General features: G+C 41.2%; 2 protein-coding genes and 1 pseudogene across 2 annotated transcripts in view; 1 reads left to right on the top strand and 2 right to left on the bottom strand.

Annotated features, from left to right (window-relative positions):
- The window catches only part of LOC119057296 (teneurin-1-like), a 392900-nt gene extending 385468 nt beyond the window's left edge, over positions 1-7432 (bottom strand). The window contains exons 1-2 of the mRNA XM_053662321.1: positions 7369-7432; positions 6078-6207 (exon numbers count right to left, since the gene is read on the bottom strand). The gene's annotated coding sequence lies outside the window, so the exon portion shown is untranslated. The remainder of the gene's footprint in view (positions 1-6077; positions 6208-7368) is intronic.
- A 250-nt stretch (positions 7433-7682) lies between these two features.
- The window catches only part of LOC119057299 (jupiter microtubule associated homolog 2-like), a 47225-nt pseudogene continuing 36529 nt past the window's right edge, over positions 7683-18378 (top strand).
- On the bottom strand, positions 14450-15454 carry LOC119057295 (casein kinase I-like). Its single transcript, XM_037155977.2, has one exon. It carries the CDS (start codon positions 15452-15454, stop codon positions 14450-14452), a length of 1005 nt encoding a protein of 334 aa, XP_037011872.2.

An 18378-nucleotide genomic window follows, 5' to 3' on the forward strand; every position in this document is an offset into this window, starting at 1 on the left:
AAATAATTAACAAAACATATGCAATCCAATACCGCAAAACTGGATACTGATGCCATCAATATTCCCTAAAATGTAAAAACGAAAATATAATTTTTCCTAAATTTTTAAATCACTACTTCATTCTATCTTTAATGATTCTGTCTGGGATAGTTATATTTTGAAATTCTAGTCAATTTCAAACAGAAAAATACCTGGTGAGATACAGTGTAGATATATAGATTTAAATCTCTATTCTTTTTTCATTACTAAAATCCCTTTTAGGAATCATGCTTTCTTAGACATAATATAGACTCTTGTTCACAGCTATAAATTTACAGGAAAAATATTAGTTTCTCAGAGCCAAGCTGATAATATTGCAAAGGGTTTAAACTTGGCTGCAATAGAGCTCACATTAGAGTTCCTGATTCCAAATTTTTATTTTGTAAGTTTTAACCAGCCACAAAAATGTTAGAACAGAATATGAGAAACATTAAAAGGCAATTTCCTCATTGTCGACCATTTATCAACTCAACTCTTTAGTCAATTAAAATGAAAAGAATCAGTATGTTTTATGGTGGCAGGTAAAATGAGTCTCTTACAGATTTCAAAGAAATGTATTCAAATCCATTTGGTCTCTGCAATAAAAAGAAGTGGGACACACCTAGTTTAATAAAATTGTTTTCATGTTTGATACGAAAAAATAACCAATCCTACCAGAAAATTCAAACATCATTCATACTTTATTGTGATCACTAACTAGGCTTCTTCAAAATCATAATTTGAAAGAACATCTTTTTCCAAAGGAATAGCTATTATGAAACTATTTTACAGCTGCGAACATCCTCATAGAACAAAAATACTCTATAGCGTATATAAACACTAATAGGAATGCACAAATCAAACCTCTATTCTGTGATTATTTTCAAAGAACTGCTTGAGTAGGGACAAAGAAGGTTGCAGTAAGATTCTCAAGAAAATGACAAAGATGGCACTGATTTTTGTTCTGCTTAATCATTTGTTGCTCGAAAATTCAATTCCCCAGCCTTTTACAGTTACTTTCAGGGACCAACAAGCTGGCATGAAATTAAATTAACAAGTAGGTTCCCATCCTGAATTAGTGACTCCCAGCTGTCTGTCCCATCTAGTTTCCATGGCAGTAAAAGAATCATAGAAAATGAGGTGCAGGAAATTGTAAAAAGCCAACATATCAAACTCTTCAAGTTGATTTCTTTAAACTGATGAATCAGTACCGGGGGTGGAGGGAGGAGGCAGAATTGAAGTTAAAGTTTCTAATTTCCTGGCTTGTTGAAAAGGCCAGCGTGTTTTTGTTTTTGTACTTGTTGAGGGTTGAAAGTAACATCCTTTGTACATATCATACAAGGCTGTAGATTCAGGATGGCATTTGGTTCATTAGTTCATTTCACAGCAACCCAAGAGTGTTTAAAGTACTCTGCATGTGTTTTAAAGTGTTTCATTTTATTCTTTATTTTTTATAGAGATATTCAAATTTGTTAGCATATTAGATGACTCCAAATCATACAGAAATTAAGTAAAAAATTCTCTCAGCCATGTTTGTTTGCGTCAACCCAAACAGCTGGATGGTTAACAGAACTTTTCACTCACATATTTGGGTGAAATATGTCACCTAGATAAAACCATAGAGACTTGTCATAAGTACCCAGAAAAAAACATATTAATCTTGGTATATACCTACCATAAACAAAGATATGAAGCCTCCAAGTATAAGCTTCACAGACAGTGAACTACTGATACAAAGAGAGATTATTTAACACATTTTCCTGTGTTCATTTCCCAATTAATTTCTCCACTCATACAGTTACAAGAGGGTAGGATGGAGTACCCAATATTTCAGAATCATTACATCACATTGAAAACATCATCCAAGAGGTAGCGGTTAGTTGGCATATATGCATGTTTCACCATATGCTATTGTTTACCTAAAGTAGAGGCTTGGACAGGAAGTAAAATTTAGAATTTTTTTAAAGTTGTAAATCAGCCAAGATTATACTTCCAGGTCTAGAAATGAGTCCTGATGTTACATAAGAATTTAACAGGCTTTAACATGTACTGTAAAAATATTTGCTATCTCCAATTAAAACCAGTTTGCTTTGATTATAGAAATGTCAGCAGTGCAATTGATATAAATATTGTTATACAATAACTTTCAGTTTGTGCCATCATGGTCCAATTTCCTCAGCTCTATTTTTTATGGGTTCCAAATGTAAGCAATTTCGTTTGTCTAGTTAAATTATGCTATAGCACATCTAGCAAACTACAAAAACTCTATACATTATATAAATTGTCAGAACGGAGTACTACATACTGAAGAGACACCTATGGTTGGACCATCACGGGTGTTAGAAATAATGAAAAGCTCCATAAAACATTTTATAGCATTCACCTGCTCAAACTCAGCACAGTTCTAGCTGGTCCTATTTGATATTTACTTTCTCAGATCTAAAATAGTCAATGGAAAACAGAAAGAAGTAGAAATTACTATTAATCCAGATTTCAGGATGTTTTACCTTTTACGGGAAGGAAAAATAATAGTAATCTCCATTTAAAATAGTGATTGAATTTCCACTTAATAGAGATTCTGATTTAACATTCAGAATCTGCAGATGACTTTAAGCAGTTATTGTATGGGAACAGTGCTGAAATTTGATTCCTTACATTTTTATTCTAATCAGCAGCTACACGTCCAGCCATGGATATGTGCCATTGATTAGGATTGCTAAAATCTCTTACGATTTTCTTCATCATTTAATCTACCTGTGGTTGTGCTTGTAATCCAGTTCAAACCCTTTGTCCAAATGGTAAATGATAGGAAATTTCTTTTTTTGTTAACTATGCACAGATTACTACTTTTGAAGATCCACTGAAAGGAATTTAAAGAAATACAGAATTTCAATGAAATTATCATACATGTTGTCTATCTGATCCATGGCATTCTCATGAGATTGCTTCTAAGTGTGTACATGTGTCTATGTATATAAGAGAAAACAAATATATGAGTACTAAGAACACTTATTTTCATTAAAAGAAATTAATCACTGAGTCAAGTATTCAGAGTATTGGTCTTCTTTTGACCTCAGGTCGGTAGGTAAGTAAATACACAAATAAATAAATCACTTCTTTGGGAAACCTCAGGAAATTTACTAACCATAATACATACCAAGCACTTGATAAATATACTTAAAACTGAAAATGATGGACTTTCAGAAAAAAAAAGCAAGCTTCAAGCAAAGATTACATGGATTCTAATTGCTCTCTCTAACATGGAATGGAACAGAAAATCTGTTATATTAATATTGACCCTTCTTACCCCTTCCAAGTTTTAAAGTTCCACACTAAACCTTCTGTTTGCAGAAGCAACATATCAAAAGAATGTTGTGCAGTTTGACAATTTAAAGTAACATTGTACAAAATAAACTTGAATGTTTGAATGTTCTGCTTCAGCCTGAATCTTTGTATTAAACACATCACAAAGGTACAATGACTATAAGGAAAAATATGATCATGTCGGTGTTATTTACACATTTGATGGTTAATCTGAAACTCCAAGGCCAATAGGGTATTCAGACTTCTAATCAGGCCTTAGAATGAGATGGTAGTTACATATAATCTGATTTTACTTTTTAACAAACTTACATGTTTGAATATTTGGAATGTCAATTATCCTTGTAGCACAATGATTCTACAAAGCATTCTTTCCTTCAGCCCCATTGTACAGTTTGTCAAATGAAATGACCATTTTTAATTCATAACTGGAATATAGAATTAATGGCAAATAACTCATGTATTCAAATATGTTCATTTTCTACTATGTGCCTGGCCTTGTTCTAAGGACAAGACTCTCAGTTTTACTGTGCAAACGCTAACATTTCTTCTTAGAGCTGTTTTCCAGAACAGCTGCTTTTCAGAAATATTGGGGGGACAACCTGAAAACTTTTAAATAACACTTAAGAACATAGATTCATTTTACAAATTACATGAACCCATTTTCAAATGTACATTGTGACTTTTGTTATCACTACAAGATTCCAACATTACTTTGGTATACTCGAGAGCTCTTAACTACCCTTAAAAAAAAACTTTGCGGTAGTAAATTATTTAACACATCAGCAAAACAAAGTCTTATGAACTTGGACAAAAACTGGCAAAACCGGAATTCTGCTTTTCCAGTTATTTATTTGAAGGGTCATACTATGCCTCATGAAAATTCATTTTTACCCACATTGCAGATATGAAGAGCAAGGGGTGGGGGCTAGCAAACAAGCCAATGCTGGCTAATCATGGAGTAGAATGTAAAGCTGTGGATCTCCTTTTATTATTAATAAAAATAATAATTGTTTTGTTCTTAAGACTCTTTCTTGGCAGCACTGGAGTAACCTATGCTCCAAATCGAAAGTCTGCGGACTAAGAAGATGGACCAGGATTATTCAGCCCAAAGATAATAGAGCAGACATTTGCAATGCCTTCCCCAAACAGGTTAAGAGTATCGATTGATTCTCACAGTACAGTGTACCTGGTTTGTTCATTTTAATCATAGAACAACCATCTAAAATTCAATGAAGCTATGACCCTTACTTATCACAAACGAGATCAATTAAATGCTAATCTAACAGTACCTTTCAGAGTCCATTGAGGTGTTTCGTTTCTTTTTGGTTTCTACAACCAAATGTCTACTAATTTCCCATCTATGGCACCAGAAACTTCTTTTTGTATTTCCTCGGATCGCCTCAAAAACACCTCTGGATTAACATCTCAAGGGGGAAAAAATGGGAAAGTTCAGGGCTTCTCCTGACCATTTGCTTCATATTGGACATGTAGAGTTTTTCTCCACAAATTAGCTTATAGTCGGTAGCAGTGATGCAGATCGCCTAAACCCGAAGCTGCCGAGGGCAAGCTCGAACTGCAATCCAGCCCCCGTCCCCGCCCCTACTCTCTCCGTGGCGAAATGAATGTCGAGACGGCATCTACTAGTGGAGTGAGATCGTCTGTCTCCGTAACTGTAAACAACCGGCTGCACTGTGTTCGCTGAAATGTTTAAATACATTCCTGACTGCAAACATATCCACTCACCGAGTAGCGCCAACATTCTCCCCTTCTCCACCTCTAGGAAAAAGCATCCTAAAACTGAATTGGCAATCCGCCGGTTGTGGCGTGGACGAAAGTGCGGTTACATTTCCCCAGACATGCCGAGAAGGTACTAGGCGATGGGCAGATGGGCTGGCTGCTGCTAGATTCCCGGGACCCAGTCTCAGGATGAAATGTGAAAACGGGTGGCTGAGCGCGTAGTTAGAGCCAACCCGGGTGGCTGAGCGCTTAGTTTGAGCCAAAACCGACGGTTCCCAAGGCACCCACTGCTGCGTAACCACTGTCCCTTTTGACAAAGATTGGGGTGTAGGGAAAACGCATCGGGTGGGGCCCCATACAGCATAGGTTAGGAGGTCCTGAAGTTCCTCCCTGAACCTGCGCTCCCCAAGTGAGATTCGAAGAGATATTCAGAAGCAAACAGGTACTAAAGTGTGTCCTAGCCCCTAGTCATCTTCTCAGAGATGGCAGGAGCTTAATCCTAGTGGCCGAGCCCGGAGCGGACGTTCCAGGTGGGAGGGATACCCAAGAAGAGGCGACTCCCTAGTCTCTCCTGGGACCCAGGCCCCTCCACCCTTCGTCCGTGTCCACTTGTTAGACTGCCGGGACTCTGCGTGAGAGCCCAGGCGCGGACCCCCCCCTTTCAGAACCCGAGGAATTGGTTGGCAAAAGTGTCACCCGAGAAGCCCAGGGTGCCCTCGAAGGGCAGCGCCCCCACCCCAGGGCCCCGCTTGAACCTCGAACGAGGCCGACCTCCTTTCTCCCCCAGGTGGTCCCGAGCTCTGAGCCCGGCACAGACCGAAAGAAGGAGCAAAGGTTCCTCCACCTGGGGCAGGACTCCCAGAGCCGACAAGCTCACGGCCGGAGCCTCCATCCAACGCCAGCAGCCTTGGGGCGAAGTTCGCCTAGAGTCCTTAGGTTGGGCGGTGGGGGGCGGTGGGGGGAGGAGGGGGACGAGCCAGAGGGAGAAATGCACTTACCTGGTCCAGGCGCAAGTTTTGATGCGGTCCCCAGGTGCGGTCTCCCGCCCCCTTGCCAGGTGCTCAGCCCCTCCGGACGTTGCTGGCACCCCGGACTTCAGGTGTCTCAGCCGGTTCCTGCAGGAAACGACTGTAAATCCACATTACTGTTCGAACTGCCGCTCCGGCTCCCGCATCGCTCTCCTCGGGCCCGGCCGTGGGCAGCGGTGCTCAGTCAGCAGCCGCTGAGGGCAGGGACCGAACCCGGCTACCACCGCGCCCGCGGACGCCCGCCGCCAAGAGGGTGCTTGCGCCCAGGGTCCTACGTGTGTGCGAGAGTGTGTATACGCGTGTGTGTTCCTTAAAGAGTCTGCGTGTCTGTGTGAGCAAAAGGGGTGAGCTCAGCCCCTGGGGCACTAGGAGGTGAACTCCGAGCAAAGCTGGAGCCTGCAGCGCTCCAGTGTGCGGGGCGTCTGCACAGCTGCGTTGATGTTGCCGTGGCCGCCGCCGCCGCGCTCTAAGGCTGGTCGCGGTGGTGCAAAAAATGTTTCTCCGCTACTCGAGACCAAAAACCTGCCCTGTCTACTGAGCATGCCCGGTTTGACAGCTCCACAGCCGAGGGGTTTTTTTTCCCCCCTTTTCCCCAAGACTCCAGGTTTTAGCCGCAGCTGAGATAGGGGGAGGGAGGAGGAGGGCTGAGGGAGCAGGTATCGGGCAGAGGAAGGGAAGTCGAAGAAAGATGGGGTGTTAGAAGGTGAAGAGAGGGTAGGAGAAAGCTGGAGGTGGGAGCAAAGGAAGGAATATAGATAAACAAAATTTAGATTTAGTACAATGAGTGCCTGGCCAGGGGACTCTCGTGCCCAGCTTTTATTATTTTTTCCCAGGGGTTAGATGGGATGGGGAGTTCGGGAGAGTATTTGTCATCCCCAAGATCAACCTGGGACAGAGCTCCATAGTCATGATAAACGCAAACGCGCGTGCACACACATCACACACAATGGAGTGCGATCACTGCTCGATTGTGTAAAACCTCAACACTGACTTAGAAAGAATGCCAAGTCTCTTGCCAGTATAACTTTGGCAACAAAAAAAAAAAAGCGAGGGAGAGAGAGGAATTGTTGGGGTTCCTCGTTTCCCTTCTCCCCGCCTTCCAGAAACGCCAAGCCCGTGACTGCGGAGCACAAGTGACCCGAGAGCTCTCGTGTAGGTCTATGTGAGAGCACTGCCGACTGCCTCCCGCTGACAGTGCGACCCCAGCGCGCCAAGGCCGGCCACATGCAGCCTCCTGGCGGCGCGTCAAGTCAGCACTTACAATGTCCGTCTGGAGGGGGGTCCAATGCTCCAGCTCCAGCCCCGCCTGGTCGCCCAGTTCCCTGGACTCCCCAACCGGCTCCGCCCCTCACCCAGCCGGGCACCGGGGCACGTACCCAGGCGAACCCGGCACGCTGCCCAAAGCCTTGGATCCCTCCCTTTCCACCCTCTTCAGCTTCCTCGAAAAAGCGGAAAAGCGGAATGTGCATGCCCATAAACTCGCTTCGGGAGCCTTAGGAGTCATATTGGGCATGCTCAGGACTTGGGGCGCCTGGCGTGGAGGAGCTCTCCAGTCGCCCACATCTGCATGTCTGGGCCAGATGTGCGCGCGAAGCCTGAGGCGTTGGCGCCGGATTAGAGTTTGACTCCGGTTCCAGGGAGGGCGGCGGCGACGACCACAATCGCCTTCCCCTTCCCGGCTTCCCAGCGAGAGCCTGACCGTGGGAGATACCAAGTGCAGAGCCAGGGGAGCTGCACCAACTGGAGAAACCGGAGTGTCGAGTTCTCCCAGACCCCCTCCCTGCAACGCCACCCGGGCGGTACACAGGTAGGGGGCGCGCAGAGCAGCAAAGAGTGACTACTAACCTCTAGGTAAAGAAAAGAAAGCGGGAAGACTCGAACCTTCTTTGGGGCAAAGACGTATACTGTTGGTTTTCTTAAGTGAAGAAAGCAGGGTGCTTGTGCTTATCTATGTGTGTGCACGTACGTTTATAATTTTTCTACGCTAGCGCAGGGACAGGGAAGCGAGTGGCTATAGCCGAGCTGAAAGCCCTCTGGGGGTTACAATAAGGCACATTTAGATCCTTGGCTGGCCCTATTACCGAGAAGAGTTGCTCGCGGCACGGTGGGCGCGCACCAAAGCTTCAAGCTGTTCTCCACCCTGGATGGTGGCAGTTGCGAGAGGACGGCTTCCAGGCTGGATGGTCTCTGCGCTCCTGAGCTGGGGGGACCGGATTTAGTTTCCGAAAGAGAGGTAGAATAGGGTGACGCCAGGGGGAGATCTCAGAACCTTGTGTTCCTGTCTTCCTGGCTTTTGGTACAGGTATTTGCAAAGAGGGAGCACTGTAAGCCCAGCACCACCGAGGGTTGGAAATCTACGGAGCTGAGCACTCTCAGGGGAAGAATCAGGGAATCGAGCACGTTTATTCTCATCGTCCCCTTTCCAACACCGCCTTTAGCTTCGGGCAGGATTCGTTTGGATCCCTGCAGCACACCATCACCCCACCACCCACCCCCACCCTACCGCAACAAAGAAACAAAAGATGACAACCCGACTCTAGGGGCATAACAACTGCTTTTAGAACCATGTCTCTTTTGGGCTGTTGAAAAAGCAATAGGGAAGGCGATGGTTGTAAAAACCTGTGTCTTGCACCATATGTAAATGAACCTTACTGAAGCCCACTACCCTTACCCAAAACAAAATAAAACCTTGTGTATAGTTTTTAATCCTAAATAAAAGATTCCTCTTTAAGAACTGCCCGCACCCTGAACTGTGGATAGAAAAGACTTTCAGGATACCCCCTCAATTCCCACCTAAGAGTTCTAGAAGGAGGAAAAAGAAACATCTGGCCAGTCACTTTTCCAGTGATTCAAAAACACTGTGAAAGTGTAAGGAATTCTGTAACCAGTGATTAAAGAAACACCTCCTCATTAATGAAAAGGGAATTCAGGCGGAATGGGACATGGACAAGCCACAATAGCCGTGGAAATGTAATATAGGATTTAAAACCATGATCATCTCACTCTCACACTTGCTGTCTCTTTGTTACTCTTTTTGAAGACACGGGGAGGAAGGGACAGTTGATGCCTAGGGATTTCATGAAAGGAAACAGCTTGTTTCTCTCCTGGCAATTCAACAGTCCGTTTAATCATTTTTTAAAAAGAAATACTTTCTCCTCTACCGACTCTTCTTTATATTTTCTCACATTCTTCCCTCTCATTTTCCTCAGTCGTCTTCCACAGCTCCCTGGAGCCCTTAATTCATTTGCTCTGCACCTGTCTCCCTTTAGTTCTCTCAAAAACATTGTTTCCCTTTTTAATTCCAAAGTACAAAGGGCTCTGTCACTTTTCTCCTTCACTGAAGGACTGATTTACAGTTTCTGGAGGCCCACAACCTGATGCGGTAGCTGGGTTTCCTAAAGCATTTATTAAACTTTAGAGATTCTCTAGATCATTTAAGCAACAGGAAATTGCAGCATTCTCAAGTCATTTTGCTCACAGGACCAAGATTTTTATTTCGAAGGTGGATATAAGGGAGAAGGCACACTAAACTGCCAGTTTCAGAATGGCCAATGTAAAGGAAAATATAACCAATTATAATGGAGCATGCAATCTATATAAGACAGTTGCCTAGATTATTCAAAGAATTTACTAGGAATTTTAAGAAATATTGCCTTTTCGTTAATAACAAAGACCACACACGTGATGTTGTACACCCTCGTATGTTTATTCCCAGAACTAATGCAATTACAAAAATTCAACCCAGAAAATTATCTTGAAGCGTCTACTATGTTCCAGGAATGTGCCAGCACTGGGACTTGTAAAGAAATGGAGGCTTTAAGAAGCTAAAAGATTTTCAAAGATATGGGAACATTTCAATAATCAAAGAAGCTTATACTGAGGGATTGTTACTATGTACCTAAAACAATAAAGTCCTAGAAAACAGTATGTAGATATTCTGGCCTTGGTATTTTAAACATATTCATTAAATCCATAGGTTGTATTCTCTACAAAGAATGAGTAATGGAAAATATCACTTATTTCAATCTTGTTTCTAAGTACTCTCATAAGTAAGAGTATAAGTACAATAATATTAGAAGGCTAAAGTCAATAACAATCACATAAAGAAAATCAATGTGAACCATCTGAAATGAAGGGGTTTTGTTGTGTTGCTTGTCTAATGGGAAGATGTTTTCAAAGGCACATTTTCCAAATGTACTTGTTGTGGTAAACCATTATTTCCCATTTCACCTGATAACAATGTCATCCAGAGATCAGCTACCAGAGATTATGAATGGTGCTGGCACCTTACCCTTTGGCTACAATGGTTGGAAGGAGGAAAGGTAGCTTAATGATTTTTTACCCTAACAGTTACCATAAACAGATCTGTTAAATTGCAGTCACCAGCTTGCCGCTAGGGAGTACCCATATCTGGTCGACTGTGGGCCCCTCTGGGGAAAGCAGCCACACTGGAGGAAGCTCATTTGAGCCTGGATGTGAACAGCTGGTGGCCGGGATCCTGCATCCATCTGCTCAGAACAGAGTCAGACACGTACGTTATTTTTCACATACCCAAGTAAGGCTCAGGAGAGAAGGTGACAAGCCAGTTAAAGTCTTCTCTCTACCTATTCCTATTTAGTATCCAAATAGACAAATGGATCCTGTGGATGTACTTTTCTGACTAGAGTTCCAAGGAGAAGCAAAATTCTTTTTTTAAACTTTGGGCTTTAGCAAGTCACTTTGTATTCAACATAGCAAGCCTTGCTAATGGAAGTGTACATTCAGACAGAATATGCCTCATTGTAAAGGCCCCATCAATGCTACTGCACCTACTCTCAAAATAAATATCTCTCATACAGATTAATCTTAACCTTCAGAAACAAACGGGCCTCAATAGGGTTCAGTGACACTTCATTTGTGTTACTGCTATATGGGTTAAAATAATTGCCCAAATTTAAACTATAGAAAGTTAAAAGAATGGCAACTTGGTCTTTAATTTATATGAAATCCACTTATATTTGATATGCATACACCTACACCTATAAATATGGCAATAACAATAATTTTACCGTCAAAGATAACATAGTGATTTCCCTTTCAGATCTGAAAGCTGGCATTATGATACGGTTTGTCTTTTTATTGGAAATACTTTTAAGAATACAGTATACTTTTTGGCACTTTTTGGCTATCACAGTTGAAAAGAGGAAATATTGATTTCAAAATGTGCCGTGATTTCTGTTTGAGAAATGAAATTACACTCCAGAAAAAGAATTTGAAAAGAGTATAGAACAATTAGGATTGTTCTGTTGGCATTTAAGTGCACTTGAACTTGTCTCTAAATTCGTGACCTTAACCTTTTAAAGTGAATTATTATCATGATTGACTTACAGGTAACTATTAATTTGTATTGAAATAACTAAAGCATTTAGTGCTTCTGAAACGCATGCTTAATAACGGCCATAAGCAGACTTTTATAGCTACATACATTAACAATTGCTATTAGATGCTAACAATTATTAGGCTGGTGTATTATAACCAGATTTTAAATGTGTTTTATATGAAAATTAGGGACTAGGATGTTATCATTTTCTATGCAACACAATAAACATGAATAATTTCTTCTTAGACTCAGGAAACAGGTCCCCCATATGTATCTTCATTCTGTCATTCATACTTTCATGAAGCAAAGATTTATAGAAAACCCACTATGTGTCTACTCAGTGCTAAGTACTGGAAAGAGTGATAAACAAAACATACCTGCTCCTGCTTTTGTGGAGATTACAATCCACTGGCAGGAGACCAACATAACCAATCCCACAATGAGGTATATAGTTTTAAACTGGTGAGCACTCTGAAGGAAAAGAACATGGTATTGGCAAAAAAAAAAAAAAAAAACTAGAAGAGATTCCATTTAGATTGGGGTTGGAGTGATTAGGTAGCTTCCCTGAGGCAGTGGCTACTAATCTGAGTTCAGGAGAATGAGTAGTAGTTAGCATCACAGGTCTGTAGAAAAGAAGCTATGGTACAGTATTTACATGAGAAATAGCTTTACAATGTCAAGAGTATCTGGAATGTAGTGAGCACAAGTTGTATATTTGGGGGTGGGGTGGGGGTGACATAAAATGAGGCAAAAGAGGCAGAAAGAAGCCAAATCATATAAATATTCAGAGGACTTGATAAGAATTTTGGATTTTACCCTGAGGACAATGGGTGTGATATGATCTAATTTACTGTTCGATGGATCTTTACCTGCATCAATCAAATCCTTATACATGGCCAAATCTCAAATAATAAACTTTTTCTATTCTTATTCTTTCTGACCTCTCTGTGGTACCAAGGGTTCCTTAGAAACTTTTAGGGTATCTGTGTAGTCAAAATTATTTTCATAATACTAAGATATTATTTGCCTTTCACTCACATTCTCTTACAAATATAACTCAATTATGTAAATGCGAAAGCAGCCATGGCCACTGTGGCTCAGCTGATTTGGGCATCAACCCACAAACAGAAAGGTCGTGGGTTCAATTCCTGGTCGGGGCACATGCCTGGGTTGCAGGTTCGATTCCTGGTCTGGGTGTGTACAGAAGACAGCCAATGGATGTTTCTCTTTCACGTCCATGTTTTTCTCCCTCTCTCCCACCCTTCCCCTCTCTCTAAAAAAATAAATGTTTAAAAAATAACTAAAAAGTAAGAATTTAGTTATGTTTTATTAAGCCAGGCACAAAAAAGATAACACTACAGTTCTTTTCAATTTTTGTTTGGGAAAATACAGCAGTTTTTCATGTAAATCTTATTTATGTTAACATGTAATGAATGAGTTTACTACCATTACCTTAAAGACATCAATACATAAATTTTTAATTCCTGCCTGTTTTAACTTCTGATAAATAAATATCAATAGAGATAACCCACAAAGAAAACAACAACCCTTTGGGATCTTCAAAAAATGTTAAGAGTATACAGTGGTCCAGAGACCAATGCCAACCACTGAACAGAGACCACAACCATTCTTAAAACTGGTCGCAGCTTCCACTGTATTAGTCTTTTACTGTTCCAAAATAATCAGTCCTTAAATTCATAATAAGAAACTGACTGTTACATTGCAATGCAGAATGATGACTTACAACTACCGTGTAATACATTTTGAAATTATTCTATTCTATTCCAGTGGAATCAATTGCTGTCTTAACCCACTAACCCACATTTGAAAAAGTGTGGATGATCTCACCCCATTTCCAGGTTTAAATAATTACTTCTAGTTTATATCTTCAAGACAATATCTCCTGTCCCAACATTCTTCCTTGGCTCCATCTCTAACAGCTGCCTGGACATTTCCTCCTTAATATTTTAAAATTACCACAAACTAAACTTGTTTAAAACGAAACTCATACCCAATATATTTTTTCAGTTTTTAATTTTTAATTAACTTGTAAACAGAAAAGCTCCCATTTCAAAATAAAAACAAAATCACAGATCGTTTACATGTTTACAAGTATTACACTTATCTAAGCCACATCCATACATGTTTAATTTTAAGATGTTAACTAAATTTCTGTGACAAATATATTTTTTTCCTAAATACAAAGAACATTACAGAGTTAATGCAGAGTCCTAAGTGTAACCTAGTAGTCACTAAGTTTTTCTTAAGTCTTCACTTTAGATATTATTTCTAGCACAGGTAAGCAGTCAGAATCTTTCTTTGGTAGCTACCATACAATCTGGCTTGCAAACAAGAAGCCAACCATTTTAAGAATGTTTTAAGTGAAGAACTTACAAACCCCAGGGATGGATAAACTCTAAGAATGCACAATTGTGAGCATTTGCAACCATCACAACTGCTGAAGACTGTTCATGCAGTTCTTCTGAAATGACATCTCAAAGCAGTATAGTTCAAAGTAATAGATTTTAACAACAACAACAAAAAAAAACAAAGTAATTGCCACAAAGTCTGGTGTACATTTGCAAGGTGAAACAGATTATTTAGAGACTAATTTTAAACATTCAGGTAAAAACAATTTCTGGATTCAGAAAATAATTCAATCAAATAAAACAGAGTAAAAGATTTTAACCCCCCAAATAACATATGAACAGTTTATCCACCAACTTGTGCATGTCAACCATTTCATTAACTTTTCTACTTGAAAAAAATACAATAGTAAACTGGACACCATGTTTCGCTTTCTCAGTTAATACAATTAGAGGCTACAACTCAGAATACAACATCACCAATGCTGACCAGAGGTAGTTTATTTTGAAGTTAAATTCTTTACACCAAGTAAACAGCTGTCTACAACCACTAGATAGTATGCATATTAATTCAAAGTTCTAAGTTTCAGGAGAAACAAATACTGTTCCTAATACTTTTACTGCCTAGGTGCTTGGACACCACTGGTGGCTTGGACACCACTGGCAGCCTGAGCCTGCCTTAAAAGGGCTGCCTGCTGTGTTGCTCTCTGCTTTAAAACTGTCCAGTCAAATCTGCTGTCACCTTGTTCCTTCAGGGTGCGTAAAAGATTGAGAAATAGCTGCCTCAGGTATTTGTAATCTGGAGTTTCCTCAAAGCCAAGCCCACGACAATAGTTTAAGTACATAGCAAATTCTTCAGGAAACCCGCTGCATAACTGTTCAACAGGGATGGACATCTTTTTTTCACTAACCTTTTCATATTTTTGTTTCTTTGTGGCAGCCTTGACTCCTTGCCACGGCAGGGTATTTCTATTAAAGTACATCAAAACATACCCTAATGACTCAAGGTCATCTCTGCGACTCTGTTCAATACCAAGATGTGCATTGAGGCTAGCATAATGGATAGTGCCAGTGAGACTTTTTTCTTCTTTGTATGGTATGTGTTGCTTTGTCTTTTTGTCTCTGTATCTTTTGGCCAAGCCAAAATCAATAAGGAATACTGTATTACAATAACGCCCAGTACCCATTACAAAGTTATTTGGTTTAATGTCTCTGTGAATAAAATTCTTTGAGTGGACATATTCAAGTCTACTGATCATTTGGTCAGCTAACATAAGTATAGTCTTCATGGTGAAACTTCTTGAACAAAAATTAAAGAGGTCTTCGAGGCTAGGTCCAAGAAGATCCATGACTAGCACATTGTAATCTTTTTCTTGACCGTACCACCATATGCGAGGTATGCCAACACCACCACGAAGAACCTTATAGAGTTTACTCTCATATAGCAACTGGGCATGAGTGGCCCTCTGAGATTCTACCTTTACCGCCACTCCCTCGCCATTGGTTAAGTTAAGCGCCAGATACACATCCCCGAAGGACCCGGCCCCGATCTTTCGTACCAGTTTATATTTCCCCCCAACGACGACGTCTGGCTTGGGGCTGCTGCTACCACCGGTCGCCATCTTGAGAGATGCGCTAACTCCGGACACCTCTGATAGGATGTAAGTAGGTCTCTGGGCTCGTCGACCGTCAGTCGTCTATCGGAGCGACGCCCTGGGAAGAAAGGGACAAAAAACTGAAAAACCTAGGCTCTTGGGGTTAGAGGGTCCAGATTCTGACAGGAAACGTTATTACCTCCGCTCAGACAAGCCGCAGTCGGTGACGGGTTCTCGCCGTTACCAGGTCGTCGGTCGGAGCGATGCCCTGGGGAAAAAAGGGACAGAAAGCTGAAAACCTAGCCTCTTGGTGTTAGAGGGTCCAGATTTCGACAGGAAACCTTATTACCTCCACTCAGACAGGCCGCAGTTGGGAGGGGTTCTCGCTGATACCAGGTCGTCGGTTGGAGCGACGACGCCCTGAGGAGAAAGGGACAGAAAGCTGAAAGCCTAGGCTCTTGGTGTTACGGGGTCCAGATTCCGACAGGAAACCTTATTACCTCCACTCAGTCAGGACGTAGCTTGTGAGGGGTTCTCGCCGATACCAGGCTGGGCCACTAGTCTCTGGGCAGCCGCAGCAGCCTCGCTTCCGTTCAGGTCTGGGCAAGGGGAACAGCAGTTATGATGACACTGTTGCCATGGCTACCGCTGGCCCCTGCCCGGAAGTACCCCGTGGCTCCGCCCACGTGGCCATCTTATTATAATAACGCCAGCTAACGGAAAATCCTCAGTGTATATTTTAAATAGGAAAAATGGAAGATTACAAAAACTTAGTATCATGTTCGTATGCATTAGCTGAGACTAAAGTATTTACAAATAGATGTATGGAGAAACGACTAGGAAAATCACAATATTAATAGTGATTAAGGGGGATTTTTTTGTGATTTAATTTTTAAAATGTTTGTTTAGGCCCTGGCTGGTGTGGCTCAATTGACTGACTGCCGCTGGGCCTGCGAACAAAAGGGTCCCCAGTTCAATTCCAGCCTCGGCACATGCCTGGGTTGCAGGCCAGGTCCGGAGTTAGGGGCTCTGGAGAGGCAATTGCACATTGATGTTTCTGTCCCTCTTTCTCCCTCCCTTCTCCTCTCTCTGAAAATAAATAAAATCTTTTAAAAAAGAAACATGAGAAAGAAAATTATAAAAATAAAATATTTGTCTATATTTTCCATAAGTATATTAATACATAATCAGAAAGCTATTATTAAAAAGTAAAACAGAAGTAATCATTGTTGTAAGTCCTATGCCTCTTCTTGTCTTTCATTTTAAAGGTATGATTCTATTCGTACCATCATTTTCTTTTAATATGTTTTTTTCAGTAATAATTATTTTAATAATGCAGACTGCCCCAGAACCACTTTGTTTTATCACCAAGGGAATTCCAATCACAGAATGGGCATAGGCAGGAGTCACCTCCTGCCACAAAGTAGGTTCATCCGTTTGCTAGGACACCTGATGCCATGTTCAAAGTTCTAAATTCTACATGCTACTCCATCTCCGTTTTTCTGCCTTGAAATTGTATGCAGTACAGGTTATCCCACCAGCCATCAAATGGACCTGGTTACAATGGTGGCAGTCTATACTTTTGTTTCAATATTATTATGAATAAAGCCTAAAATATCTTTAATTTACATCACTTCTGCATGTGCCTGGGAGGCCCTTCCTTCTCCATTCTAGCTGTCTTTCCATACTCACCAGACTCACTTCCATTCCTGCCTTTTCTAAGAAGCCCTCCCTGAGATTCCATCCTGAGATGTTGTCTCTCCTCTGAACTGCCAAATTATTTTTCCTCTCTTGGCCCTTATCCCAGTCCTTTGTATTATAATTATTTATTTAGATGCTTCTTTCTCCTATTATACTTTCATTCTTTGAATGTAGGGATGTCTTTCTGTATATCTTGGTTATACATAATAGACATGCAAAGATAACTGGGAACAAATTATTCATTTAACAACTTTGTTTATAAAACAAGGTATTAAAATGGGAAAAACCGAGAGAAATATATACTTTCTTTAAAATCTAGTGCCTTGATTTAACATGATCCTTAGGCCATGGCTAAGAGGTAATATTGTATTTAAAAGAGATTTTATGTATTTAGTAAGTTTCTTGGATATGATATTAATAATCTATGGCTGCATAACAAATTACCTCAAAATGTCATAGCTTGAAACAACATTTTGCCATTTCTCACATTTTGGTGGGTGAGATGGGAATTGTTTCTCCTGGCCTTGTCTGAGCTTTCTCAAGTAGCTATATTTATGGCAGGTCACCTGGGGCTGGGTTCATCCCACATGGCTTTACATGTCTGGTATCTACACTGGAGTGGCTGGAAAACTGTGTCTGGGCCCAGACACTACAGTGGAGTGTCTGGGCCTCTCTCTCCATGTGTTCTCTCTCCAAGAGATCACATATTTTCTGTGTCAGTTAACTACTGTTGCATGACAGATGACCCTAAAACTTAGTGACTTAACCAACAGCAATTATCTCTCACAATTCTGTGGGTTAACTACAGGCTTGTTCTGATGGATTTTGATACATGTGTGCAGATAATTTCAGCTGGAGGGCTGGCTGGCCTGAAAGGTACAAGGTAATCTCACTCATATGTTTGGCAATAGTGCTGTCCGATGCCTTAGCTGCCCTTCTACACATGGTCTCTCATTCTCTGATAGACAACACCAGCTGCCTTGGTGGCTGGTGTCAGAGCAGCACCCCACGATGGTCAAGGTAGGAGCTACAATGCCTGGAAAGGCCTAGGCTCCAGAACACACATAGTATTACTTTTGCTTGTTTATTATTCAAAGAAAATCACAGGACCAGAGAAATCACCTCTTGATAAGAGAAACTGCAAAATATTGTGGCCAGGCCTTTTTTGTTGTTGTTGTTCCATATGCAAAAGTTAAGATATGAATTATTACAAATTCAATGTTCTACTGCATTGTGGTATAGTTAAAACT

The sequence above is a fragment of the Artibeus jamaicensis genome, unplaced genomic scaffold (genome assembly GCF_021234435.1).
Source record: "Artibeus jamaicensis isolate MK-2021 breed Jamaican fruit bat unplaced genomic scaffold, CSHL_Jam_final contig_240, whole genome shotgun sequence".
Lineage (NCBI taxonomy): Eukaryota > Metazoa > Chordata > Mammalia > Chiroptera > Phyllostomidae > Artibeus > Artibeus jamaicensis.